This window comes from Centruroides sculpturatus, unplaced genomic scaffold (assembly GCF_000671375.1).
Source record: "Centruroides sculpturatus isolate CEXI.00-Female unplaced genomic scaffold, Cexi_2.0 scaffold18, whole genome shotgun sequence".
In the NCBI taxonomy this organism is placed as follows: Eukaryota; Metazoa; Arthropoda; class Arachnida; order Scorpiones; family Buthidae; genus Centruroides; species Centruroides sculpturatus.
Window position 1 is genome coordinate 259,537 of NW_019384302.1, and position 26,219 is coordinate 285,755.

General features: G+C 32.8%; 2 protein-coding genes across 2 annotated transcripts in view; both read right to left on the bottom strand.

Moving 5' to 3' along the window:
* Nucleotides 1-3,076: 3,076 nt before the first annotated feature.
* LOC111613490 (carcinine transporter-like) lies at nt 3,077-23,624 on the bottom strand. Its single transcript, XM_023354871.1, has 11 exons — nt 23,539-23,624; nt 18,350-18,453; nt 17,934-18,088; nt 14,567-14,735; nt 12,687-12,813; nt 12,189-12,310; nt 11,900-12,114; nt 11,274-11,452; nt 9,464-9,642; nt 4,060-4,122; nt 3,077-3,911 (listed from the first exon to the last, which is right to left on the bottom strand). Exons 1-11 carry the CDS (start codon nt 23,569-23,571, stop codon nt 3,803-3,805), a joined length of 1,455 nt encoding a protein of 484 aa, XP_023210639.1. The 5' UTR covers nt 23,572-23,624; the 3' UTR covers nt 3,077-3,802.
* Nucleotides 23,625-24,659: 1,035 nt separating this feature from the next.
* The window catches only part of LOC111613587 (carcinine transporter-like), a 52,393-nt gene continuing 50,833 nt past the window's right edge, over nt 24,660-26,219 (bottom strand). Inside the window, exons 2-3 of the mRNA XM_023354972.1 lie at nt 25,681-25,784; nt 24,660-25,419 (exon numbers count right to left, since the gene is read on the bottom strand). Of these exons, the coding sequence (XP_023210740.1) occupies nt 25,197-25,419; nt 25,681-25,784 (327 nt within the window). The 3' untranslated portion in view covers nt 24,660-25,196. The remainder of the gene's footprint in view (nt 25,420-25,680; nt 25,785-26,219) is intronic.

Sequence of the window (26,219 nt, forward strand, 5' to 3'; positions counted from 1 at the left end):
GTAAACAAAGCAAAAGTAAACACATTTTATTAAGCTTATTTAGAGAAATTTCGTGGCCAACCTTGTAACGCCAATTATGCCATGATGGTTAACGTTTATCTAGCAACAGGGAGAGGGAGTTGTACGCTTCCTGTTGCTACAACCATGATCTATGTGACGTGATAGATCCTCTTTGATCTTCTACCTCTCCTCTTCATCCAACATAATATGATTTATATACTTAGAACTGACAGTTATTACGATTATTAATTCAGAACTTTCGTTGTTGTCGACACAATACTAAACACGAAAAAATGCACACTAAAATTGCATAGACATGTTTTGAAGTATAATACGCGTTGTATCTTTTGTTAGAAGTAGAAAAATTAACCAGAATCTTCCATTCTTCAACTGTAAAAAAAAGAAGAACTACAATAAAGTTGCAACAGCTGCAAGACGATTATACTTATACATACTCGTGTTACACTCCTTCGGTATTCAATTGTCGTTTCCTTTCAACATAAAAAGTCAATGTTGCCGAAACGGAGCCAGCGGGATTATATTTACTATCGATTTCTCGGAAGGGGGGCCCACGTTATACACTCTAACTTCCGGGGAGTCACCAATTTTTTCAGGTTAAAGGTTGGTGGCAGCTGATAACTCTTATCGAGAAACACCCCCTCTGCAAGAGTTTTAGAGATGAAGAAAAGCTAGTAGGAGTACGAGGACTGTGACTAATGATCCACTTTCTCTGTAATTCCACCTAGGAATGGTTCGCTGTTTAACTTTTATTATTTTTTTCTAGTTTGAGTGGCTTCGTTTACGTGATCTTTCTACTCGTACTTTGGATTTTCTTATACAATATTCCAAGTTTTAATGAAACTTTCTTAATGGTAATATGCTAAAGATGCTCGGGATGAATCTGCTGATTATGTTGGAAATTTTTATCATTCTATCAGCATCCTTGAGATTTACCACTTATTTTGTGTTTTAAACTAAATTTTAGGGATTTTAATTATATTTAAAGCGTTTAAAGCGTGGGTAATTTTATTGTTCGTCAATATATTAAGCTGAAATTCATCTAAATCTACGGTGTGATTTTGCTATCGGTGAGATAATTGATATAACTTACAGTTCTTAAAAGTAGCAACAGGTTGCCGAATGCTAAAATAATCATAAATCTGAAGGATTATTAACATCACCAACAGATCGGATCAATGTTCCTACTCTTCAGTAACTGAAAGACTTATTTTTATAACCATCTCGAAGCTAATTGCGCATATTTCTTAATAAAAAAGATAGAATTTGTGATCATAGAAGTATTTTTGAGGACGTTAGAGTCCACTAATTCGTACCACCCGTCGTAACTCACCACCTAACAGAAATAGAATCCACATCAGACTAACAGAGTCAGAAGAGAATGCGGATGGTTGCCATGGCGACTGTTTCCGGACGGGAGATGCGTGACTGGTATGGGTCGAAGAATAGATTTATCATTACGTTTACTCGGCTTGTTGTCTTTATTAGCCGGATGTCTCGACGCCCGTTTGCTTGTCGTTTAGTGAGGAAGGTGAGGAATTTTCTCATAATACGAAATTCTAACATAAAAACCTTCACTATACTCTAAAAAAGGTCATACAAATCCACTCAAAAACACTTCTCGTAAGTGCTAGGACACCTTCGTAGGTACCTTCTACTTAAACGTGAGGACATTTAACTCTTACTTAGAGTGTATCTACGCGTGTTTGATCCATTCTTTTGCTAGAAGTGATTTTTTCTGAGAAAAAGTGAGATTTATAGAAACAAGAAACAAGATCTAATTAAATCCAATAGAAAAGATGGTCAATGTCCAGAAGAGAGCCGGAAGATGGGGAGACAAAAGCCATTTAACCAGATAATTCGACTCTAAAGGAGAAGTTGTTTGATTTCGGAATAGCTTTATGACCCAGATGTTTAAAACGGAGGAAAATTAACTATCGATCGTCTTAGCTTCTTCCTCAACCATATTCAATTGTTGGCAAGACCCCATCTTTAAGCCATCCAGGTAGTTTATCGCCTCCAACTTCTACATTTTCCACTCCAGATATTATTAAAATAACCATACACTTCTTCCCTTCACCAGACATATAGTTACGTGTGTTGAAGCAGTAACGTACCTCGAGGTGTGTTTCTGTGAAAAACCGATGGTTACTACTACCAGGGCAATCACTTACCTACCCCCATTATCCCCAATGAAACGTGACAAATATCCGAACCAACATCCTCTGGGCAGAATGAAAAATGAAATTTCCACAACAGAATCGATATTGTTCCCTTTTGTTACACCATATTTATGAATCGTGCAAGGATGCGTGAGTTAATTTATATCAATATGGGGGATCGGTGGCATGCTAAACGATCCTCCATCTCAACACTTTGCTTAATCGCTTCGATAATTATCGGAAAGGTGATGGGTTGGAGCGAGATTTGTTCACACAACATCTCTCTCTCTCTCTCTCTCTCTCTCTCTCTTTTTTTATCTATCTTACGTTCGGCATCGATCTTCAGCATCTCTATATATACGAGCATCGCTCTTTCCCTTTATCAACAGCACTTATGAGTTTTAGATGTTGAAATACTTCAATTTTGCTTAAATTTACGCAACATCTAACAGTTTTGTGCCTATAAATGAGGTGTTTTTTCGTGCTAGCTTTATTAAAATGCACCAGAAAAGTGTTTCTATATCCAGCACGAAAGCTAGCTGATGCTCTCGTATCGTATCCTTTTTTTCATCGTTCAAATGGGAAAAATGAATATATAGAAGGACACGCCTCTTAAAATGAAGCTATTTTAATATCAGATAATTCCAGTTTTGATGTGTTAGTGAAAGGGACCGCGATAATCGAACACTATCGACTCGACGTTCGTGACCGAATTTTATTCATTTAATCATTAAAAAAATAAAATTTCTATCATAAAATTCAGTAATTCGTCGATCGAACGTTGCATTTACGATTTCCTCGCCAAATTTTTCGAATTTGATTAAAAATTTTCCGTGCAAGTGAACATTTTTTCAGTCGATCACGCATGAGGATAACTAGTTTAATGCCCATAAATTGATTTTAAATAATACGAAATGAATAAAACTTTCTGTTCGTATTTTCGTGATTAATTTCACTTTTAATGCTTCAGAAACAACAAAAATTTTATGATTAAATTTAGCGATATGCGCCTCGAATCTTCTTTTAATTGTAATTCCCTCAAGCATAAAAGCCCGAAGTGATGCAAACTATTCAAATTTTAATAATTGATAACGTTGTTGGGAAAAATGTCTTTCTCGTTTCAATAACTAAGCAAAGAGAATTTAACTTTAAACTCTTCAAACAATTCTTTTTGTAATTTTTAATTGCGAAATTGCACGAAAGCTCGACGTTTTCGTTTAATCTATTGAAGATTACAGAGTGACCAACCATTTAATGAGATAATCTACTTCGACCACGTGGTCATAACTGTAAACACGCTAATTTTTCCATTTAAAACTAATTACACCCCGAAAAATTCGTGTTTTTTCCTTCTCTCATACGAAATTTCAGCATTATTTTCTGTGCTTATCGACGTTTTTTCTTTGGTTTACGACGATTCAAACCAGCAATTACAAGTTACTGTAACGTAATTAACTTATCACGCAATCTCGTGTTAGATAATAAACGTAAACCTAAAGGGCCCGAATTTCTGTCGAAACGAAGTTTTTAATGTAAAGATAAAAGTCTACAATGGCTCGAAGGCTTTCCGAAATTTTTTTTTTCTAATTAGTGATGACAAAAATTGGACTAGTTCGCTCCGTTTACAGTACCGTGACCATCACCGTCTTGACACCAGTTTGTTGCTCCAATTGACTTTCGGTCTCTCCCTCTGAGCTGGTCCCTCGGAGGCTGTCTCGATGACGTAGTAGGCTAGAAAGGCAAGAAACGTGTGAGTTGCAAGCATTCGTGACGGTCCGCAACACGCAGGAGGATCGAATTGACGCCACTACGACCTCGGTTGTGCGTGACGGATCTTGTTTCTCCTCGTGCGTGAAGAGGGAGGACTCTGCTAACTTACCTGAGTATAGGAGATTGCGGGACTTGAATGGATGGCTTCACCATGCCGTTCTTACTCTCCATCCTGTAAGAGATTCGTCGATTAGTTGCTAGTTCCTACGCTTCAACCGTGGGGGTGTTAGATACTCGACTGACATTCAGAGGTATCCGCTAGAAAATATGGATGGTAAAGTACACTGCGCAGTCATATAGACCCTATCACTCATACCGGATAAGCTTAGCTTTCTGCGACTAAGATCCTCTCTTAGCCTGTAAGCCCCTCTACCAATCAATGTCAACCGAAGAAAGAAAAGCGATAGACATCACAAACTTTTACAGTAACTGGATATTATCGAACCTGGACTGAATTTAGAATACCATTTTACCATTTGAAAAGCCACTTTAGTTGTTTACCGGATCACTCCTTTTCCTCGGCACGTATTGCTTATGGTATAAAACACCATTATACTAATTTATTAACAAATTTTCCACATCACGGAAAAGAAATTTTTGTTGAATTTTCTTCTGAAATTTAAGAAAATAAGTTAAGTAATTGCCATGCAACACGGCAATCGATAACGCTTCATCTCCGAACCGCAATACCCTGTTGGGTCGTTATCGTTAACGGGTTATATTTTTCTGTCAGTATTTTTCAACGAAAATCTAGATTATAAATGCTAGAAAATAAATTACAAATTTACTCGTTTTTGCAAGCAAAAAGTTTTCTTATTTTTTAAACAAACGTGACTCTTATCTGCACCCTTTACAACATTGGCTCCTATTGTAATTGATCTTGGCAACGCACAGTTTTCTAACAGTAAAATTACAAAGACCCCAATTAAAAAGTATTTTTGCATTTTTTTGGGGGCCTCAACTTTGGTTATTTCATATTTAAATTATAGATTTCAGGCAATTTCGGGAGATAATTTCATGCGGTTGTTGACTCTTATCGCGGCTGATTTTTCTGCTCTGTCATCTTCAAACGTAATTACAAAAGAAAAAATTCAGAATTTATAAAAAAAATTCGCTGCTTTATGAGATAAAGTTCGATTTTAATACATTTATATCCGCTAAAATTACAAATTTGGCCAATTTTAAGAGAGGTTTTAAACTATGGCTGCTGAGCATCTGCTTAAAGACTACGAAATAAAATTCAAAATTTAAAGAAATTTCCTCTTTTTCTAAAGTACAAATTCGTAATTTTCATTGGCTAAAATTATTCTTACTCATTTTTCATTGATTATTTTAATTTTACAAACGATTTTCTCGAAAATAAGTAATCATTAATTGTAGAGACATAATTAAATGTTAATTTTACAATAATTTTAATTTTACAAGTCATAAAATAAATAAATTCCTATAGGAAAATGCTGTATAAATGTTAATAGCAAACAAATTTTTATTTAAAAAAATGTTATTTTAAATTACTGGAAATAAAAAAAAATTGCCAGAATTAATTTACTTGGCATCGTCTCTAACACCGTGTTAAACAGCACAAGAGCTTAAAAAACGAAATTACTTTTTAAAAAAATTCAAATTTCTTCCTAAAAACATATCTAAATTTAAAAGTTAAAATTCTAAAATAATTAATAATTAATTTAATTTGATTTTTTTTCTTTTTTCCAACAGAATTCTATATCAACTCTCTACTGCTTCAATTCAGTTAAATTATTTATTCTAAGTCTTCCAGGATAGAAAATTGGATCGAAATATAGAAAATTCTGTCGAATAAATTTAGGAATTTTTTTTATATTTAATTTATTTTACACCTTTACTAAATAGTGATTCGATAAATTTAAGATTTTTACATAAATTTTTCTGAAAAGAAGTAATTTAAAAATCTGATTATCCAAGAGCTTATCAGCAGCTGTTGTGAGTAGAAGCGATATATATATATACATTTTTTTCTTCTTCTTCTAATCTTCCAGAAAAAATTTGTCTACTTATGAAGCAAATATTTGCATAGAAAATTTGCTAAAAAAATTAAAAACAGTAAGCTAATCAGAAGTCAAGAGTTGCTATATTTTAGCTCCAGCAGTCTATCTTATATAGGCCTATACTTCAAGGTAGAAATCTCATCTCGTTGATATTTCGTTAGTGTAGAAGATTTAGGAATTATTTAAAAGTCTTATTCTACAGATTTTATAACGTAATTTGCCATTTTCTCCTCGTTTAAAACATTTACATCTTAGCGAAAACGCTTTATTGCATTCCAAGATGCGAGCCACGTCTGCAGATGACATATTCTAAAATATCCGACCTGACAGTCGAATAAATTCTACTCTTCTGAATTAAATTAATATATATATATATATAGATGGTGGATAAATCGATAATAAATTTCGTACTATAAAAATTTTTAGATGTTGAAGTGTGTCTATCGCATTTTTTAAATGTATTATCCAGTGTAGAATTCGAAAAGATATTTTATTTTAATTACGTTTTTTTGAGAATGTTTTACTTTAATTAATGAGATTTTTAATGATTTTTTAAAATATTTGAAAGCAATGCTATTCTTTAAGGATTGGTTTTGGCTTATAAATTAAGGTAATTTCGATTTATTGATCCATGTAACAATGCTTGGTAACGTTCCTCGAATTCTTCTTGGAGTAGTTCAACATGGAACACTGATTGCTTTTGGGATTTTTATAATTATTAATGGTTTCTAAAGTAGGATTCTGAAAGCCCGATGTGTCTAGATTCGTAAAAGAAAAGCATCTACACTTTTGTAAATTCTGTTACGAATTTTCGTATACTGAACCCGTGAAATTTAAGGAGAAATTGTATAACGTGCTGTTAAACTGGACAGCGGATCTCTCTCAACTGGAAAGTGGAAATGGTCTTTTCATGTAACACCATTTTGACACGTCTGACGTGGACAAACTAACTTAAAAACAAACTTTGGTAAAAGCAATATAAAATTTTCGAGAAATCCACTACTTCCAGATGCGAGTTTCTGATTTTAAAACGTAAATTATGTTTATAAAAATGTAATAACGAGATATTTACCCGTTTGAGTAATAAAATATTTTATCTTTTGATGAATTTCCTTACTTATAGAGTAGATTTTCTAGGTGTTTTGAAGTGGAATTTCTTACCGGGAATATACAATGGACTTCGACCAATAGGCTGAGAAACGTGGTATTGATAACATTGCCACCAGTTTCATTCATACTCGAGGTGGATGAAAATAATCCACCTTATCGACTCCACCCAGCATCCCGCTTCCTCTGGATTTCTGCAGTCTTCATTAATCTCTTGGCAACAGTTGCAAGGGCGTTGTTTCTCACTCGCTAACAATTGGAGTAACATGCTTGTTTTTGGGTTTTAATGTAGATTTTAGGAGATTAGTGAGGTGGAACATTTATCAGAATTAATCTCCGATACTACTAGGCATTAGTTCCGAACGTTTCCTGTGTAAAACTAATTAATAGAAGCATCATAATTATCAATATCTTGATAGTTTCTGGAAGATATAACCATTAGATTATAGCAATGCTACTTATTTTAATACCATAATCTACAAGAAAATTCAGAAATACTGAATTTTTTTAATGAAAGTTTTTTGAAGTTTAGTAAAATAAAAATTTGAGAAGCAGTAAAAATTTAAAGTTTAAAAAAATGGGATAACTATTGGAAAACCCATTAAAATAAGTTATCTAAACAATATTTTATATCTTTTTGCCTTTAGGAAACCATTTTTATTCAGTAAAAATGGATAGAAATCCATTTTCGAAACCTTTTAACATTGTGACAAAGCTGTTTAAGATAATCCCTGACAGAACGAGGATATCTAGTTGACATTTTCAAACATTCTTCGATTTATGGAACTTGATATGTCGATTTCCTCTTATAATTTACCAAATCCATCGCGAGGGAGGTTGATTCTTATCATTTATTACCCAGAAAGAGTGGAACTACGGTCCTTATCGCATTTTACTCAACATTATTGCAGTTAATATCTTAACTGCAATAATGTTGAGTCTTCGAGAGATAGAGCCCGAAATGATGGTTTTGATTGGATGTTAATGATGTCTTCTTAAATATATCTCTAAAATATATATGCAGGTAGTTGTAGAGAGTCGTAGAAACTGTGTCAAAGTTGAACATATCATTACACTCCAACCTTTGACCCTTTATCACACGTTAGCATCTGGTAAGAAGTGATAAGGAAAAACATATTTTTGACTCGAAATGAATACTAGGAAAATTTTTCTTTCAAAATTCTGTAGTATGATGCATTGGTTTGTTCGACATCAGCAGATGTTCTTTTTCCCAAAACTATTTTCTCTACAAATACTTCCTTGCTGGATAAGGATTATTTTTGTCAACATACTCTTCCTGACAAAAGTTGCAGACAAGAGGAACATACAAAAATGTATGGTATAATATAAACCAAACACTCTGATCGAATATCCAAATAGTGTACTTAGATAATACTTGCTATAAAAATTCGAGAATTTACCTTCGAAAATTTTGTAGTAAACCAATGGACAGAGAAGTTGAGGAAGACCACAATGACAAGAAGAAGATCGTAAATTCAATTCTGGCCTAAAAATATGTAGTTTGATAATCAAATCTTCTGTCGACATCTTTAATTTTTGCTCAAGTTACGAAATTTAACTGAGCCATATAAGTAGTCACCCTTACTAGTAGAGGTAATTTTGAATGATACGATCCAAAAAGAAATTTTACGAGATGCTTTTATACAACATAAAATTGCTTGATATGTTTTATAAAATCTAATTTTTAAAGGAAGCGTGTAGAAGAAATCGATTCGCACTTTAATTTAAGAATTGCGCTAAAAAAAAGCAAATTCTAGTGAAGAATTTTTAAAATTATTAGTCCAGAAGTGATAAAAAGGTTTAATTACAGGTGTCGAGTGCATAGAGTAAGTGCTTTTTGCCCCGTTTTATCGGCGCATGCTGTATTTATTCCGCGTCATTGATGCGGATGCTGCGCTCCTCCTCCTTAACCAATTTTCGTTTAAGTCGTGAAATCTGTGTTTTGGAGAAGCCAAAATACGTTCGGTTTATGAAACATTTATTTATTAAGATAACCAAACTCGGAAAAGTTGGAATAAACAGAGGGTGGAAGGAGTTGACGATTGTCTTCCGTGCAAAACTGTCTGGAGAAAAGATTTTTATTGAAACGAGACGGAAGCCGTTCGGCCAAGAAATCCAATTTCTGCTGGCGTCAAATATTTAAACTTGTGCCAAGGGATGCTTTTTACATTATAAAGACTCGAGCGGAAGAGAATCTTTTATTCGAGTGCATTAGAAAACCTTCCGGGGGGAAGAGTTGCGTCAAAGCGTAAGAAGTGCCGTTTCTATGGCAATGAGTCAATTTAAATGTCAAAGAAACATTTCTATTTAGGAAAGGAGAAGTCAGCGTGACGTCAAAACGTGTCAAACGAAAGCACTTACTTGGGAAGGCTGCACCGGAAGCAGTCCTTCAGACTCCAGTGTTTCCCATATTCTTCTCCGTCTTCTAAGGTTTGAGGAAGCTGTTGGACGAAGGGTTCCGGCAGCATCAGGGCGCCCAATGCTGATACTAATTCTACAGATCCCAAAACTGCTAGAGGAATGCTTGGATGATTTCTTTTCTATGAAAGAAACATATTTGTTTAGTTTAACCTAGTGGCATTCTGTATTGCATCGTGATACGCGTGACAACGTAACTTTTATCAGCACTTTGCTTTCCAACACCAGAATAGCTTCTTGAGTAATTCCGCTTTCAGTCGACGTATTCAACTTCTGAAAGCTGAATTAGCCAGGGAAATTGCTGTTAACTGACTGTAGCTCACCGTCTCGAACGTGAAACAACTGTTAAGTGGATCTATCATCAAGAGTTGTGTGGAGAGGCTTTCATTCGACTACCTCGTAGTTTTGCTCTGTAGGTTGCACTCCCACAGACAAATAAATTAAATATGAAGAGTAAAAAATAAGAATTATCATTAGAAAGAAATAAAACCTTTGTTTTTCTTTCGAAAAATACAAGAGTAATTTTTCTCGAAACAATTAATTAATACAATACAGAGAGTGAAGTGTTCTGTACTATAAGCAGCTTCGATAGAAGGATGAATTAGCATTTCTTTTATTCTTCTCACTTAATTACAACTAAAATTGAAAGAACTAAATTACAGACTATTGAAAGAATATAACTTTCCTACAACAAAAAACTGCTGAATGTCTATCTGTCACGCGCTATATTTTTAGAGTTGGATTTGATTGTAACATTTATTTGAGGCATTTCACTTCGTACAATAGCTACAGAACAATAATTCGTAGACAAATAAAATAGGAAAATTGAAAATATGCACTTAAAGTAGAGGAAAATTTGACCCTAAGTAGGCTTTAATTATCTCAAGAAAAGGAGCTTAAAGGTTTGGATCTATTTTAAAATAGTAACTAAATTATATTATTGTTGTGACTAAAAAATAAACAATGCTAATAAATTCACGAAATCCATGACATTAATTAAAGTTACGTTCACTTTATCATAGTTAAAATCAGTGACTTTCCGGACTCTTAGACACAGAAGATTGGGGTTCCTCTAGATAATTTCACAAGTAATAACGTCTAACCGTAACTATAGAATTATTTATAAATTATAATATACAATCACAATGGCTTTATTTTTTCCCTAGATACTTGAGGCGCGTATCTGTCACCGGTTAATTTTACTTTCGATTGTATAAATACATAAATTTCGATTACAATTCACATATTTTTATGAGAAATAGAAAGAAATTTTCGGTGAGGAATTGACGGAAATTCGGAGAGAACAGAGATTATATGAAACCGCACCCGTTTTAAGGTATTAAAAGTATTTTATCAGAAAAGTATAAGAGATTAGAAGGTAAGAAAACTCGAAACTGCTGTGTCAGATGCTACGTTAAGCCCTTTTAAATCCCAGCATTGAAGTATTTCGACTTCGTCACATTAATTACGGGAGCAAGGAGAGCAGAGAGCGTTTCGACCAGAAGAATTAAGAGAGGTGTTGGATTACTAGCGCCTTCCGATGCAGCGAGAGCAGTCGTTTCTCTATACCTGATTACTAGCAGTCAACCCTAGGAATTACACTCGATTAATTCTGCCTGGCGGCAAACATTCCCTTCCTTTATTTATAATTTAGGAGCTACGCTTCCGGATGTGATGTTGCTAATTATCGTATCTTTTCGCATTAAGCGCTATGGGAATAAACATTACTAGAGAGTAGAAGGAGGAGAGATACCTGATAAATGAGCAAAGGTATGATGACTGGAGACAAGCAGCAAAGAACTTCTAGCATGTTTTGTCCCACATCCCTCACCACCGTCGGAAGTAATTCAGAGCTCCATAGTGGCAGGATGATACACGATGACGACACCGTAGTTTTGGCCACCACAAACAATACTTGCGATGTCTTCTTACCTGTCAAAATTGATTATTTGTTAAATTACGCGGGGGTAGAAAATGCCGCGTGTTAACTTTGTTTCTTAACAGTTCCTGTACAAAAATTGATAGAGACAACAGGTAATGCGCTCGACTGTCGTTATAAATTTGTTTACAAAAATTCTTTAAATTATTCTTGGATTTGAAAGTTTAATTCCCCCTGAGATTCGGGTAAAAAAAGCAATAGAAATTTTTGAAAAATAAACTTACATAGTGGAAAATTAAATCATAATTAAGTGTGAAATATTCATAATTAATTATCACCAACTAATTAAAATTAAATCTTAGAACGTGTTGATCCGATTTACTCCAATGTAAAAACTCTATCTTATTATAAAAAATATCTAAATATTTTCTTAATAATTTACTGTTTTCTAACATATTGACTAATCGAATTAAGTTAAAAACTGTAAAAATACACTTAACTGCATCTGCCTGTTGATATAATCAATGACAGCATTCCACCAACAGCGGAGCATAAAAACACCGAACAACGCCTTCCATACCTCTTTAACATGATAAGAGCAACCACTAAACCCATCAGATCGGCAACAACTGCTAGGAAAAAGTTCAGGTACAGATCACCTTCTATTTCGACAGAGTAATACGTCAGTCCAACGCACACTGCCGTGTTAGTCACCCTGAAAAAGAAACCAGATTGCCAAACTGTCCATTAGGAAAATAATTAATAAAAACAACCACCGTCTGAACTCACCGTACAAAGGAAACGATCAAGGTTTTACGGCATAAATTTGGTGTTCTGAACAAGTCAGCTAAGGAATAACTATCATCAGAACTTTTCTCGTCTTGGAGTGCCCTTTCCACTCGAAATCTCCTCTGCAATACAGGGGAAAAAAGCAAGAATTTCGTTCTAAATTCATAAATTCTTGAAATTTTCTGATTAAATTTTTATGAAAATTTTAGACACGCTATCGATTCTTTCAGGACCACATGAAAATACTATCAATTGCAACCTACTAACTGTCGGTGGCATCAGTTCCTGTTGATGGCATTTCCATGTAGATAATATATATATATAGGGTAGCCCAAAAGTCAGCTAACCATTGTAAAACCTTATGAATCTTGAAAAAGTTCTTCCTTCTTGCTCGACACATGTTGGCACGCATTTACGTATAATAACAGGCAAAAAAAGAAACCCCCATTGTTAACTGATATTTAGGCCATCCTGTATTGATTGTAAGCGGGGACTTACCTTCAGATTGATAATGTAGTCAGGAGAGAGGTTAGCACCGTTGGTGTGAGCAATTGTTCTATACAATCTACCTAATTCTTCGAATCTTCCTTCGTTTAGTAGCCATTGCGGTGACTCTGGAAGAATCCTAACCAACTGCTGAATTATTGCGAAAGGTTTCAAAAATTAATTTTTATAAATATTATAAATAAATATAAACTTTTTTTTTAAAAAAAAAGAGGGAGTCAAAAACGTTCTTTTAAGAGTTTCTACCCTGTGGAGATCGTACGAATAAATTGCAAAATTAAGGACTTTTTTAAAAGTAAAAATGTATTCTGAGTAGAAAAAATATAACTGATGTTCAGCTGTCGAATTTAACAGGTATTTTACACAAAGTTTTAAAGGAGGAACCACAAATAATTTCATCAAAGGCTTCGGACTGTAAATTAGTGTAGAAACAAACAGTTAAACAATAGGCAACTCAAATTACCATTGAAAATATTACATTTTAATACATACAGAAGGATTCAAAAATCAGTTAACCGAGATATATTTTAATAATGGTTAAAACTGGTTTAGAAACAACCCCATACTATTTGCCATTGCGATAACCGTTCCAACATTGGTAAAAAAAAATATTTTAGTTAACTGACTTTCGGACCACCCTGTAAGCTCCATATCTTAATTAACAATTCTTCAAACGACGATACTAGCAGCTTTATTACGAAGAATACGAGAAGAGCGTGGAACTCCTCCATTTTGTTTCTGCTATTTTTTCACGTTCTTCTCCTATAGTTATACTAATTTATCATTAATATTTTACTTATTTTTGCTATTTTATTATTTTAAACTTTTGGAAAGTTTCCATTTATTTTATCCTTTAGAAGTCTAGACTGAAAATACAGTAGAAGTGGTATTAAGGGATGCCATCAATCATTAAGTGACAAGCTTAAAACTTCTTTCGAGGGATCAGAATTTAAACCGAGTTCAAGATTTTCTTCTTGTTTAAGTTACTAATTAAAGGTTTACGATTTGATGGTTTTAAGTTACAAAGGTGATTTTTTAATAGGCGAAGAAGGATTTAATTCACAAAACTTATCTTTTCTATTGTTATTTAGCAAAAAAATATTAATAAAAATAAACATTTGTATGAGGGAAACGATTTAAACACGTAACTGTGGAGTAAGGGGTAGAAAAGTGCACGAATTACTCAATTAAATTTGTCTACTTCCGCTTTAAATTGGGCAAGATTTAAAAGTATTTACGTACACATTATGTTTTCTTAAAACTACAAAAATTCTGTTTAAAATTGTTGAGATATCGATCAAAATTGAATTCAATATCTAAGTCCTGTTCGCAGTTTCCTTCAATTTATTGTACACGAAAGTGACTGGTTCATACGGATTCAATATGGCAATTTAACTCAGTTTGAAAGCTTCTATGGATCTTTATAGAGTAAAAAATCTATAAATCTAAATTCGATAGGCAACTTTGACATTGATTATCGATTTGAGATTGTAGAGCAAACCACAAGAAAGGCATTTTCAATAAACTATTTCTTTAAAATGTTAAGCTCCATTGGTGTCTTTTAATAGAAACTATCGAGGTTTTGATCGGGCCAATTCAATAAAATACCTTTTATAAAGATTTAAAAAACCGAACTCAGAAAATAAAATTAAATAATTTTTTTACGTTTTTTACGTTTTTTTTTTGCATAATGCGAAATAAATTTGTAAAATAAAAAAAAGGGTCATATTCAAGGTGATCCAACGTCAAATTATTCAGTGTTTTAAACAATTGTACACATAAAAAAAAGGCTAATTATAGAGGTAAAGAATTATGAACACTACACGAGTATCGAGTTACACTAAGTTAAAAGGCGATAGATTAAGTAAACTTACCACCAATATAAGAAGAAGGCGATGAAGGGCAGTGTGTTGGCCAAGGAGAGATGGGCCCAATCACGTATGAGATAAACCACTCCACTCAACAGAAGCATCCCTAAAGTTCTAGAAAAACAGCTCAATAGCCAAGCTTGCAATCTTAGACCCGCTCCTACCAACTCTTGGGCTACAAATAGAAATAAGCTTCGTTAGAAAACAGTTTTTTCTATCATCGAAGCAAGTATTGAGTGAAGATCTGTTGTGTTTTCTAGCAAGGGAGATAGAATAAACAGTGTTTTTTAGAACTGATAAAAAGCAAATTTTCTCATTTCTGCTACTAGACTAGCCCATTAAGGTAGCTAAAGGTCGTTTCGTGATGCAACCAACCGAAAGAAAGACAATCAAAGTCGAAGATTGATTCTACCTCCCGGGGTTATACACTATTCGAAAGTGTTTTTCTTTTAACTAAAGTTGGATTGAGATATAAAACTGGTTCCATTATAAATTATATAGGTCTATTATACTAAATATTGGCCCAAATCTAAATTTAAAATTGGTTTACTGTCCGCTCGATAATCGTAAAACCTTTGGCTATTGTCGACGTCACCGTTTTAACATAAATTTCGTCACTTTTATGACCCGGAGCGAGGTCACTTTCAATTTTGTCATTGCTTTGATTGGAAAATCTGCTTCTCCGATGGTTTTAAGAATTCTCGGCAACAACTTTATGCAAATGTTTTCGTGCAAATTCTCGAAAGTTTCTGTCGAAATTACACGTATCCGGATGCAACTAGTCTCGAAAGTTCGATACACTTGCTCTTGAAAATCGATCCAACTAATTTTAAGACTTGAAATCTTCTTTCAACTTCGAGGAACTAATCTTGACACTTGATGCAACTGGTTTTCTTGCAACTTGAAGCAATGGAATTTGATGCAATTTCGGATTTTCAAGTAACCAGCCTTGACACTTGATGCATGCACTTTTTTACAACAAGGACAAACCAATCTTGCCAGTTGCATACCAATTTTTTATATATAGAAACAACCATTCTCGAAACTTAATGCAAATAACCAATCTTGATGCTTGATGCAATTAGTTTTCTTGAAACTAGAAACAAACTAATTCTGACATTTCTCCTGAATATTCGTTAATTTAGTATACTTGGAAGAGACTCCGGATGACTAAGTAAATAAAATTTTGCACTTTTTAAAACAAATTACAGATAAAATACAAGGAAATGAGTAAATTTGTAAAAGGTACGCATTTATATGGATACATTTCTTTTCACTTTCTACGTCTTTTTTTCTGCTTTCTACAGAATATATCGTGAATAAGAGAAGAGAAAGCACTATACCACTCCTGATACATCTTCCCAAGGCTAATAAAACGAGTAAAATCCCCTCTTTAGACTGGAAGAGAATAGTTCTCTTGATACTCGAGAAAATAACAGAAAAATCGAGCTCTATCCGATCTTTAGCTACAATTCTCCGGATTCCATCACTTTCAATAGGATACAGGAAGATGTTTCTACATCCTTTTCGCCTTCTTATTATAGAGAATAACCGGAAGAAGAAGAGGTTAGCATCTTCCAGTTGCAAGCTATGTTTTTTTTTTCTTTTCTGCTTAAACTGAATATTAAAAAATCGATGAAAATTTATACTGTATCTTCGTCTATCTAAAAAGGAGGGGGGAATTTATAGCCATCTTTGCTCATACGAAGGAATGTCTTTATAAAAGAGATAGCTGTAGTTTCTACCTCCGGCTGATTTTTTTGCACACAAACTGCATGTTTTACTACCTTCAGTCGGGATGGTCCTACTTTATGACAGCTATGAAACTGACACTTTTGTGAGATCGACTCTACTCCGCCTATTAAAAACTTTTTCTTTGTTCATTTATGACGTCACAAAAGTTTCTTGTCTAAGTACTAATCCCCCGTTTCTTCTTCCATCCCTGCAACATCTTCCTATTCTCTCTTCCCTAAGTGGAAAGAGTAGACTTTTTATAGAGAATAAAGTTGATTTTAGCCAAGAAGAGGAGAGTAAAATGTAAAATTTGCTTTAAATTGAGTTCAAAAGACTACTTATTTCGATGCAGGTGAAGTCTTTGACCTTTAAACTTTCCAAATTGGGAGAAGGATGAAGCTAGAAGCAAAATATGAGATTTTTACACAGTAGATTTACAATGCTTTAATATACTCTTGAATTTGAAGGCTTTTAGTAATTTTTAAGAAAGACAATAGCATTTTCTTTCATATTTTACATATAACCTAAAGATTTAACGTAGATTTTTATAAATTCGGTGAACAATTGATGAAAATTTATTTAATAATTAAATGCAATGTTTTGATATTCGGGATAAACGTAATATTTTTAAGGATAATTATGATCTTTAAATAGATAAAAAATTTATAAATTATTATTTAAATTCTCTAGACTTAGAATATAATTGCTTTATTTATATATTTTTAATATCCTAAAAACAATTTTTCAGTTAATTTTTAATCGGAACTCGTAGGAAAGTGTTTCAAAAAAATGGAAACTGGAAGATCATCAAGTAAAATTCTCAAGAAAAAAACATACAAGCGACTAGAAATTGCATATTTAATAAGTAAATATACGGAAAAATTTGACGTATCATTTGTAAGTTGTACTAGAAAATATCGATATTAATTGAAAAATACGGAGAAATAAACAGAAATAATTTCGTACTCTGCAGTCCATTTGGTATATTTGTGTTTAATAATTAAAAACAGGAAGAAAATATTAATCTTCTGAGATGATTCGGGGGGAATTTCCCGAAATTAAATTAAGAAAAGTTTTTTCTTATATTTCCCTAATTCTCTGAATAATTAAGGGAAAATTCGTTTACACGTTCAGCAATTTAGGGAAATTTGGGGGATTATTCAAACAATTGGGGAAATTTTGGGGATTATTCGATTAGGGAAATTTTAGGAATTATTCAAATAATTAGAGAAAAATTTTTCACTCGCTCGTCAATTTGGTGGATAATCAATTATAATTACGAAAATTTGTTATTTCTAGCGACAATTTAGGGATATTTCGAGTATTATTTAATAATTAAATAAAATTTCTAAAGTTTTCTTAGCAGCAAAACAAAAGTATTCCTTCTTTGATAATTCCGGAAAAAATTTAACATATTTTATGCCAATTAAAGAGAATTTTTACACCAAAAACTGAAAAAGAGAATTTTCAGATTCATGTATACATGTATAACAATAAAAATAATAACAATAGTGGAGAAACAACGTGTCAGTTATGTTTTTTTGTGAGTTACATAGTGTTTTTTACGACTTTCAGAGTGTTAAAATCACATTTTTCAAGCTTACGTAGAGAATTCTTTTTTTTAAAAAAAGAGAGTTACCGAGAGCAGCAGGAGTGGCGCTGACAGCAGGCACAGTGACGCCCATCAGAAGTCGAAAGAGCACAAAGGACACAAAGTCTGGCGAGAATGCGCTTACGACTCCAACAAGGCACTGAACAGTAAGAAAGAGGAAGAAAGACGGACGTCTGCCGTACCTATGAAATAAATAAATAAATAAATAAATATGGTGGCCGTTGGTGGTATAATTAACGATTTTAACAGCGCGTAAATCTCTCCACTACTTCCGGTTCCGTTGTCGGTAGTTGTGTATATACCATTCCTCTCGTTGCTTCAGGCTGGAGAGGTGACATCGATTGCTCCGTCGACATTTAATTTTCTGGCAGATAAAATACCACGCTACTACTATAAATTCCGTAACGGTCGCGCCTTCCAGTGAGTACAAGGTCCTTCCTTACCTCTGCATGAAAATCAGGTAGAGTCCTTGACCTATGAACTCTCCGAATTGGAAGAGGGACAAAGCTAGAACTGGCAACCAGGCTTTATCACACACCAGATCCCACTGAAAAAAAAATTAAAATAAAAATGTAATTTAATTATGCTTATTCGTCTCTCAATTCACTAATATCTGATTTTAAAAATAATTTTTTGGATAATTAAATAAAAATCTATTCATTCTCTGTCACAGTGAAGAATATTTAGCGCTTTCTCCCCAAATTATACGATTTAAATTGTATTCGGCTATCCAGGAGAAATTTTTTCCCTCGCGCGATGATTTCAAGAAATTTAGGGAGAATTTTCCTTCAAGTTTTGGTTAATTAAGAAAATATTTGTTCGTCCGTCCAAAAATGAAAAGAAATTTTAGGGATTAATAAGATAATTAAGAGAAATTTCGTTCTTTTTGAAGCGAATTTGGGGAATTTAGGGATGAAATATTCTTCATTATCCAAATANTATATATATATATATAATATTTAAAATAACATTTATTCCCTCGTTTACCAACATAGGGAAATTTTTAGGTAATTAAAGAAAACTTAGGGATAAATTTGTCTTATTATAATAATTAAGGAAAAATCCATTCACTTATTCAAGCATCCGAGAAAATTTTAGGTATTATTCGGGTAAATAAGAGAAACTTTTCGTTCGATTGCTGACAATTTAGGGAAAATTCCAGAATTTTTTGCTAATTAGGGAAATTTCCTTTAATTATCTGAGTAATTAAAGGAAAATTTGCAAGTTTGTCAACAATCTAGAAAAATGTTAGATATTACTTAAGTAATTAAAAAGAAGTTCTGGGTGTTATTTGAATGGTAAATTCACTCACTTATCAATTTTTAAAATGATCACGGATTATTTAGATAATTAGGAGACATTTTATTCCATGGAGAGATGATTTAGGGATATTTTGAATGTGTTATTTGCCGGATAGTTTAAGGGAAATTTTGAAAATTTTGTTAATAATCAAGCAGACATTTAGTCTTTTCATTCCTGAATAAATTTTAAAAATATCTTACATCAAAAGTTAAAAAAATAATTCAGAGAATCACACTCTTCCCTTAATTAGAAGAAATTTCTCGATATTATTACGAAAAGTTTCTTAAACTTTTCGGATAATTAGGAACATTTCTCGCAGATACCGAAAGAAATTAATTAGAACTTTTATAGCTAAAGGCAAAAATATATTTTTTTTTAATAAAATTTTTTTAACATATAAAAATTGTAAGCCTCTCTACAAACGATACGATATCTTTCGTGCACATTCTTAGATAAATCCCTTGCTTTTTTGAATTTTTCTCTTTGAAATTCGAAGGAAAAGATGTTTTTTCTTCTTCTTTTTTTCTATAGAAGAACCACCGAAAAATACCAAGAAAAATTTCTATATTTTATATTTAAAAATAACTACAGTTAACGTACAGACATACAGCACGACGTATATTTGGATCCATCCGCCATCGTGTCTGCTTAGGTAACGAAACGAATCTCTCATCTCGAGACGGCGATGAAACATCTTGTCAGTAGAAAAGCCGTATTTTTTGGTTAGAGGACAAAACTCAGAATCGATTGCTAACGTTTTATTTCAAAAAATTACATTCCCCAATGGAAAAAAAAATCCCCAAAAAATCCCCAAAAAGAAAAGTCAAAATGGTGCATTAGAAAATTGCATTTGCAAAACAAATGGCGGGTGTATTTTTAAATTTTTAGTTAATTTTTGCGTACGGACAGGCAAACGGATGAATCACGTAATGAATGACGAGACGCATGCTCAGTTTTAGCGACGTCGACCGATCGATAGTGGCGACCCCGATGGGGATTTGGAGACGTTGTTTATTTTCGAGAAGACATCGTATTACGTCATTACAGCTTTAATGGCATCATTACAGAAAGGGAAGAAGGGGGGAGGATGACGTTTTGCTTTATTCCCGATACGGGAGGAACCAAAGCGGAAAAGTCCAGTTCGTAAGAGACGTTTAATAACTGAGAAACGTGGGAGGGACGTTAAGAAGAATGATGGACAGAAACTGAAAAATGAGAAAGCGCTATCAACTGAATGGTGTATTGCTTTCCCTTTTCTTCACAGTGCCATTCTCGTTGGTTGTTCAATAAAGAAAGTAATTATTTTACTCCGGTCTCCTCTATCCATACTGAATTTTCGAAAGATATTCAATACTGTACGTAGTTGATGCTTTAACGTAACATTAATTCACAAGGAAAAAAGATTAATTACAACTATACTCGAGCATTTAGCGCAGTCATTGGCTTAGGTCTTAATATTTGCGCCATTTTTATTAAATTGTATAAGCTTCAAACTTTGTAATGTTTAAGGACACCTACGCGATGATTTTTTTAGTTGTTTACAACAAAACAGAAGCCAATGTGTAAGGACTTCGAGACGTTGATCTGAGTACAGTTCAGTTATTTATTAAAATAAAAATATACATAGTACATCCCGGTGCCGTGAAACATAACCGGGTGGGATCAGAAATAAGGTTATTGATCTGAGTACAAGTCGACCCCCTATAACACTGTTGATTTTTCCGTTTTATATGAATTCCATGTTGTACGAGTCACTTAGATTTTACAGATACGTGTGCCGGGCTGTGAACGGCTCACGTATTTGTAAAATTCAAGTGACTCGTACAACATGGAATTCATATAAAACGAAAAAATCAACAGTGTTATAGGGGGTCGACTGTATCTCAAACCGGTGTCTTAGACCTATTTAAATATCCTAGGCACTGGAATTTGTTTCATATTGTACACGACTGTAACACAACAAGTCATTACAATTAAAGTTTGTAATAATCCAATGGAAAACAAACATTCGAGTTCTCATAAACACAATACAATGCAGAAGTTTGTATAGCATAGTAAACAAAGTATCGTTTATAATTATAAATTAAGCACGCTAAATTCACGAATATTTATCTTCTGATTGTGTTGAATGTTCGGGTTGTAGTTCTAACTAATTTTATGTTTACAATTAGGAAATCATTGTCTACGAGTTTCTATAAAGCAGAACACGTTCAATTAAGACTTGGAATCGGTTTCGAGGATTATCTATTACCTTTTTAAACTATAAAATTATATTTTATTAGATTAGACACTGGTTATTTCTAGGAAGCCATCTAAAAGTCCCTTCCTTTTATGTGTTATAAGACATTCGAGAGAGCCAAATTGCTGGGATTACGTAAAATCAGGATTAAGGATCGATTTTTTTTCCTATTTTTCTAGCTAAAAATTATATTTTTGTTTGATATATTAAATGAATTAAGCAGCAATTTTCGGAAGAAAAGGAAAAAAAAAACAAATTAAATATATAACACAACCTGTTCCCACAATGCAGATAATCTAAGCGAGATCTGATCCTTATTAATTGCTTCCAAATGACACCTATTTATTAAAGCAGGATAAGAAGAAAATAATTTAAATATTTTAATTAGTAAAAAGATAATTTTTTTTCTTATTTTTCCGTAATTTATTCGTGGAAAGTTAGAGGTGTACTCGACTCCCTCTGATAATACTACTTTCGCATTAATCCTATTACTTAAGCTGCAAAAACAGCAGTTTGGTTCGAAATTATCGGATATCAAATTAACTGAATTATGTGAACGTTTAAGCATCTTAAATTCCTCTTTTTTCCCCTCTTTCTCTCTCCTCTTTTATTCTTCTTAATGGATAAATTCTAGCTTGATGTGAAAATTGCATTTTATCAGATATGCAAATCCATAAAGCGATTATTACTTAGCACATAAATGTTATCATTTTAATTAAAGATAAGCTCAAATATTTTCAAAACTCTGTTATAAATGTGAGAAAAATTTTATTATAGAAAATACAGTAGAAGAGTAGTGTATACGCAGTGAAATAGTTTAAAAAACAGCAATTAATTCGGAGTTTTGTAAACTAAGAGTTGGTGTTTTGTGAAATGGAGCTTGCTGAATTTATTCATATACCGTCTGTCATGAATAATACATGATTTGCATCAAGTTGAGTCCAAAATTTGCGATTCTAAACCTTTATCTTGTTTAAGAATCATAGAGAGAAAGGGAAGTGCTTATAAAACACCAGAGTTAAGCGAGTAGAGAACTGTCAAAATTCCCGAAAAGACGAAGAAAATTGAAATTTTCTCGTATCCGTTCTTTGCTGCTGACAGATATACGTAGATCCGGTTAAAATAATATTTCTGAAGTAAATTTTCTTTGAAATATTTACATTTTCTTTACTTCTCTAAACGGAACATCTGTTCTCTTTTCTATAATACAGAAACTTTCAATTTTTTTTTTAATACATAAATACGTTGTATAGATACTGCTAGTTGGACTATCGCAGCTTCTGGCAGTTAGGTCATCGAAACTGCTTGTATAGTTTATTAGTAACCATCATTTGTACCACTAATTAGTGCGAATAAACTAAAATGCTATTGATCATTACATTAGAATTGATTGTGATAGATTCAACAGAGAAAAATGGCAGAAAGGAATCCATAAGAAATAATTGCAATCATATAATTCGAAACTCTTATAATTGAAAAAGTTTGAAAGAAGCAAACGATTTCTGATCTTGTTTCTATTCTGACGTGGTACCAACAGACACAAAACGAGATCCTTCAAACAGAAGAGTGCAATAGCATCATCGAATATCGATCGATAATGATAACAACCGAGGTGGGAAGACAACATTTGCCTTCGATACTTATTACTATACTTTCGCTTCGTTCAATGATAACAGTAAATGGATGGCAATAACATTGATTCCGCTGGGAAACGACCCCCAAAAAAACACACGCCTCTTCAGATGAAATCTAATATTTTGCATCTCGCACCAGTTTAAAATACGAAAATTTCTAACGTTATGCGTATTTTTTCTTTCTTTATATTTATAACATGTTTTTAAGTATTGGTGAGGATCGATAGATGAAGAATTTTAAATCGTTTATTACTTAAAAAAAGAGGGTTTTTTTTGTCTTAAAGTTGATATAATTAGCTTTATTTTTATGTAAAATTATCTTAAATATGTTTTAAAATGTGCTAAAGATCGATTCTTGATGATAATAGTTATTGCTCCTTTCTAAGATGCTACTATATTATGATAATTGGTACTTGTAAAATGCTGTAACCATTTTAAAAAACAACTATTAACTTACATTTAATGATACTACTAATGTCTTCGTTATCATTGCTCATATCTGTGTATCAATAATCATTTTTTGAAGATGCCGCCCGATGTTTTTTTTAAGATATTAGTGATTAGTATCAAAAGGTAATCATTAAATTTACCAACGATATCCTAAAAGATAATTGAGTAGTGATTATTAAATGACTTTTAAAAATTTTAACTGCTTATTTGCAGTTTTTAACGGTTCTTATTTATATAGAGGAATTCTTAGTATTCTATTTCTTCTTTTAGTACGAACATAAGTTTGTTTCCTAAATTATAGGAGAGAGTAATATGGTAAGTAGGTTATTGACGATATGGTTATTGGCTGCTTCAAATTCGATGATTAGGTGAAGGAAGGAGAAGAGAAGAGAAAAATAGGAGAAGAAGAGGACCAAGAGAGAGGGAAAAATGAAAAAGAAGATTTAAAGAGAAAGAAAGATGAAAAAGAAGAAGACGAAAATGGTGAAAAGGGAAATGAAGATTTGAAGGGAAAGAGAGGGATGAAAAGGATAATGGGGAGAAGATTTGAAGAAACAAAGAGGAAAAAGTGGAAAAAAATGGTAAAGGAGAAGGGAGAAGATATAAAGGAAAAGAAAGCGGAGGAGAGGAGAGAAGAAACATAATAAAAAAGAGCATAATTGTGTTTTTACTTCTGCGTAGAAGTCAATTCTTCCTCTTCTTCTTCGAGCAGATTTTTGAGAGGTGAAAAACACTCCAAAATAAGCCGATCAATTGTCTATTTACTTTCCTTAAANCTAGACTTAGAATATAATTGCTTTATTTATATATTTTTAATATCCTAAAAACAATTTTTCAGTTAATTTTTAATCGGAACTCGTAGGAAAGTGTTTCAAAAAAATGGAAACTGGAAGATCATCAAGTAAAATTCTCAAGAAAAAAACATACAAGCGACTAGAAATTGCATATTTAATAAGTAAATATACGGAAAAATTTGACGTATCATTTGTAAGTTGTACTAGAAAATATCGATATTAATTGAAAAATACGGAGAAATAAACAGAAATAATTTCGTACTCTGCAGTCCATTTGGTATATTTGTGTTTAATAATTAAAAACAGGAAAGAAATATTAATCTTCTGAGATGATTCGGGGGGAATTTCCCGAAATTAAATTAAGAAAAGTTTTTTCTTATATTTCCCTAATTCTCTGAATAATTAAGGGAAAATTCGTTTACACGTTCAGCAATTTAGGGAAATTTTGGGGATTATTCAAACAATTGGGGAAATTTTGGGGATTATTCAGACGATTAGGGAAATTTTAGGAATTATTCAAATAATTAGAGAAAAATTTTTCACTCGCTCGTCAATTTGGTGGATAATCAATTATAATTACGAAAATTTGTTATTTCTAGCGACAATTTAGGGATATTTCGAGTATTATTTAATAATTAAATAAAATTTCTAAAGTTTTCTTAGCAGCAAAACAAAAGTATTCCTTCTTTGATAATTCCGGAAAAAATTTAACATATTTTATGCCAATTAAAGAGAATTTTTACACCAAAAACTGAAAAAGAGAATTTTCAGATTCATGTATACATGTATAACAATAAAAATAATAACAATAGTGGAGAAACAACGTGTCAGTTATGTTTTTTTGTGAGTTACATAGTGTTTTTTACGACTTTCAGAGTGTTAAAATCACATTTTTCAAGCTTACGTAGAGAATTCTTTTTTTTAAAAAAAGAGAGTTACCGAGAGCAGCAGGAGTGGCGCTGACAGCAGGCACAGTGACGCCCATCAGAAGTCGAAAGAGCACAAAGGACACAAAGTCTGGCGAGAATGCGCTTACGACTCCAACAAGGCACTGAACAGTAAGAAAGAGGAAGAAAGACGGACGTCTGCCGTACCTATGAAATAAATAAATAAATAAATAAATATGGTGGCCGTTGGTGGTATAATTAACGATTTTAACAGCGCGTAAATCTCTCCACTACTTCCGGTTCCGTTGTCGGTAGTTGTGTATATACCATTCCTCTCGTTGCTTCAGGCTGGAGAGGTGACATCGATTGCTCCGTCGACATTTAATTTTCTGGCAGATAAAATACCACGCTACTACTATAAATTCCGTAACGGTCGCGCCTTCCAGTGAGTACAAGGTCCTTCCTTACCTCTGCATGAAAATCAGGTAGAGTCCTTGACCTATGAACTCTCCGAATTGGAAGAGGGACAAAGCTAGAACTGGCAACCAGGCTTTATCACACACCAGATCCCACTGAAAAAAAAATTAAAATAAAAATGTAATTTAATTATGCTTATTCGTCTCTCAATTCACTAATATCTGATTTTAAAAATAATTTTTTGGATAATTAAATAAAAATCTATTCATTCTCTGTCACAGTGAAGAATATTTAGCGCTTTCTCCCCAAATTATACGATTTAAATTGTATTCGGCTATCCAGGAGAAATTTTTTCCCTCGCGCGATGATTTCAAGAAATTTAGGGAGAATTTTCCTTCAAGTTTTGGTTAATTAAGAAAATATTTGTTCGTCCGTCCAAAAATGAAAAGAAATTTTAGGGATTAATAAGATAATTAAGAGAAATTTCGTTCTTTTTGAAGCGAATTTGGGGAATTTAGGGATGAAATATTCTTCATTATCCAAATATATATATATATATATGGATAATGAAGAATATTTCATCATTCCTT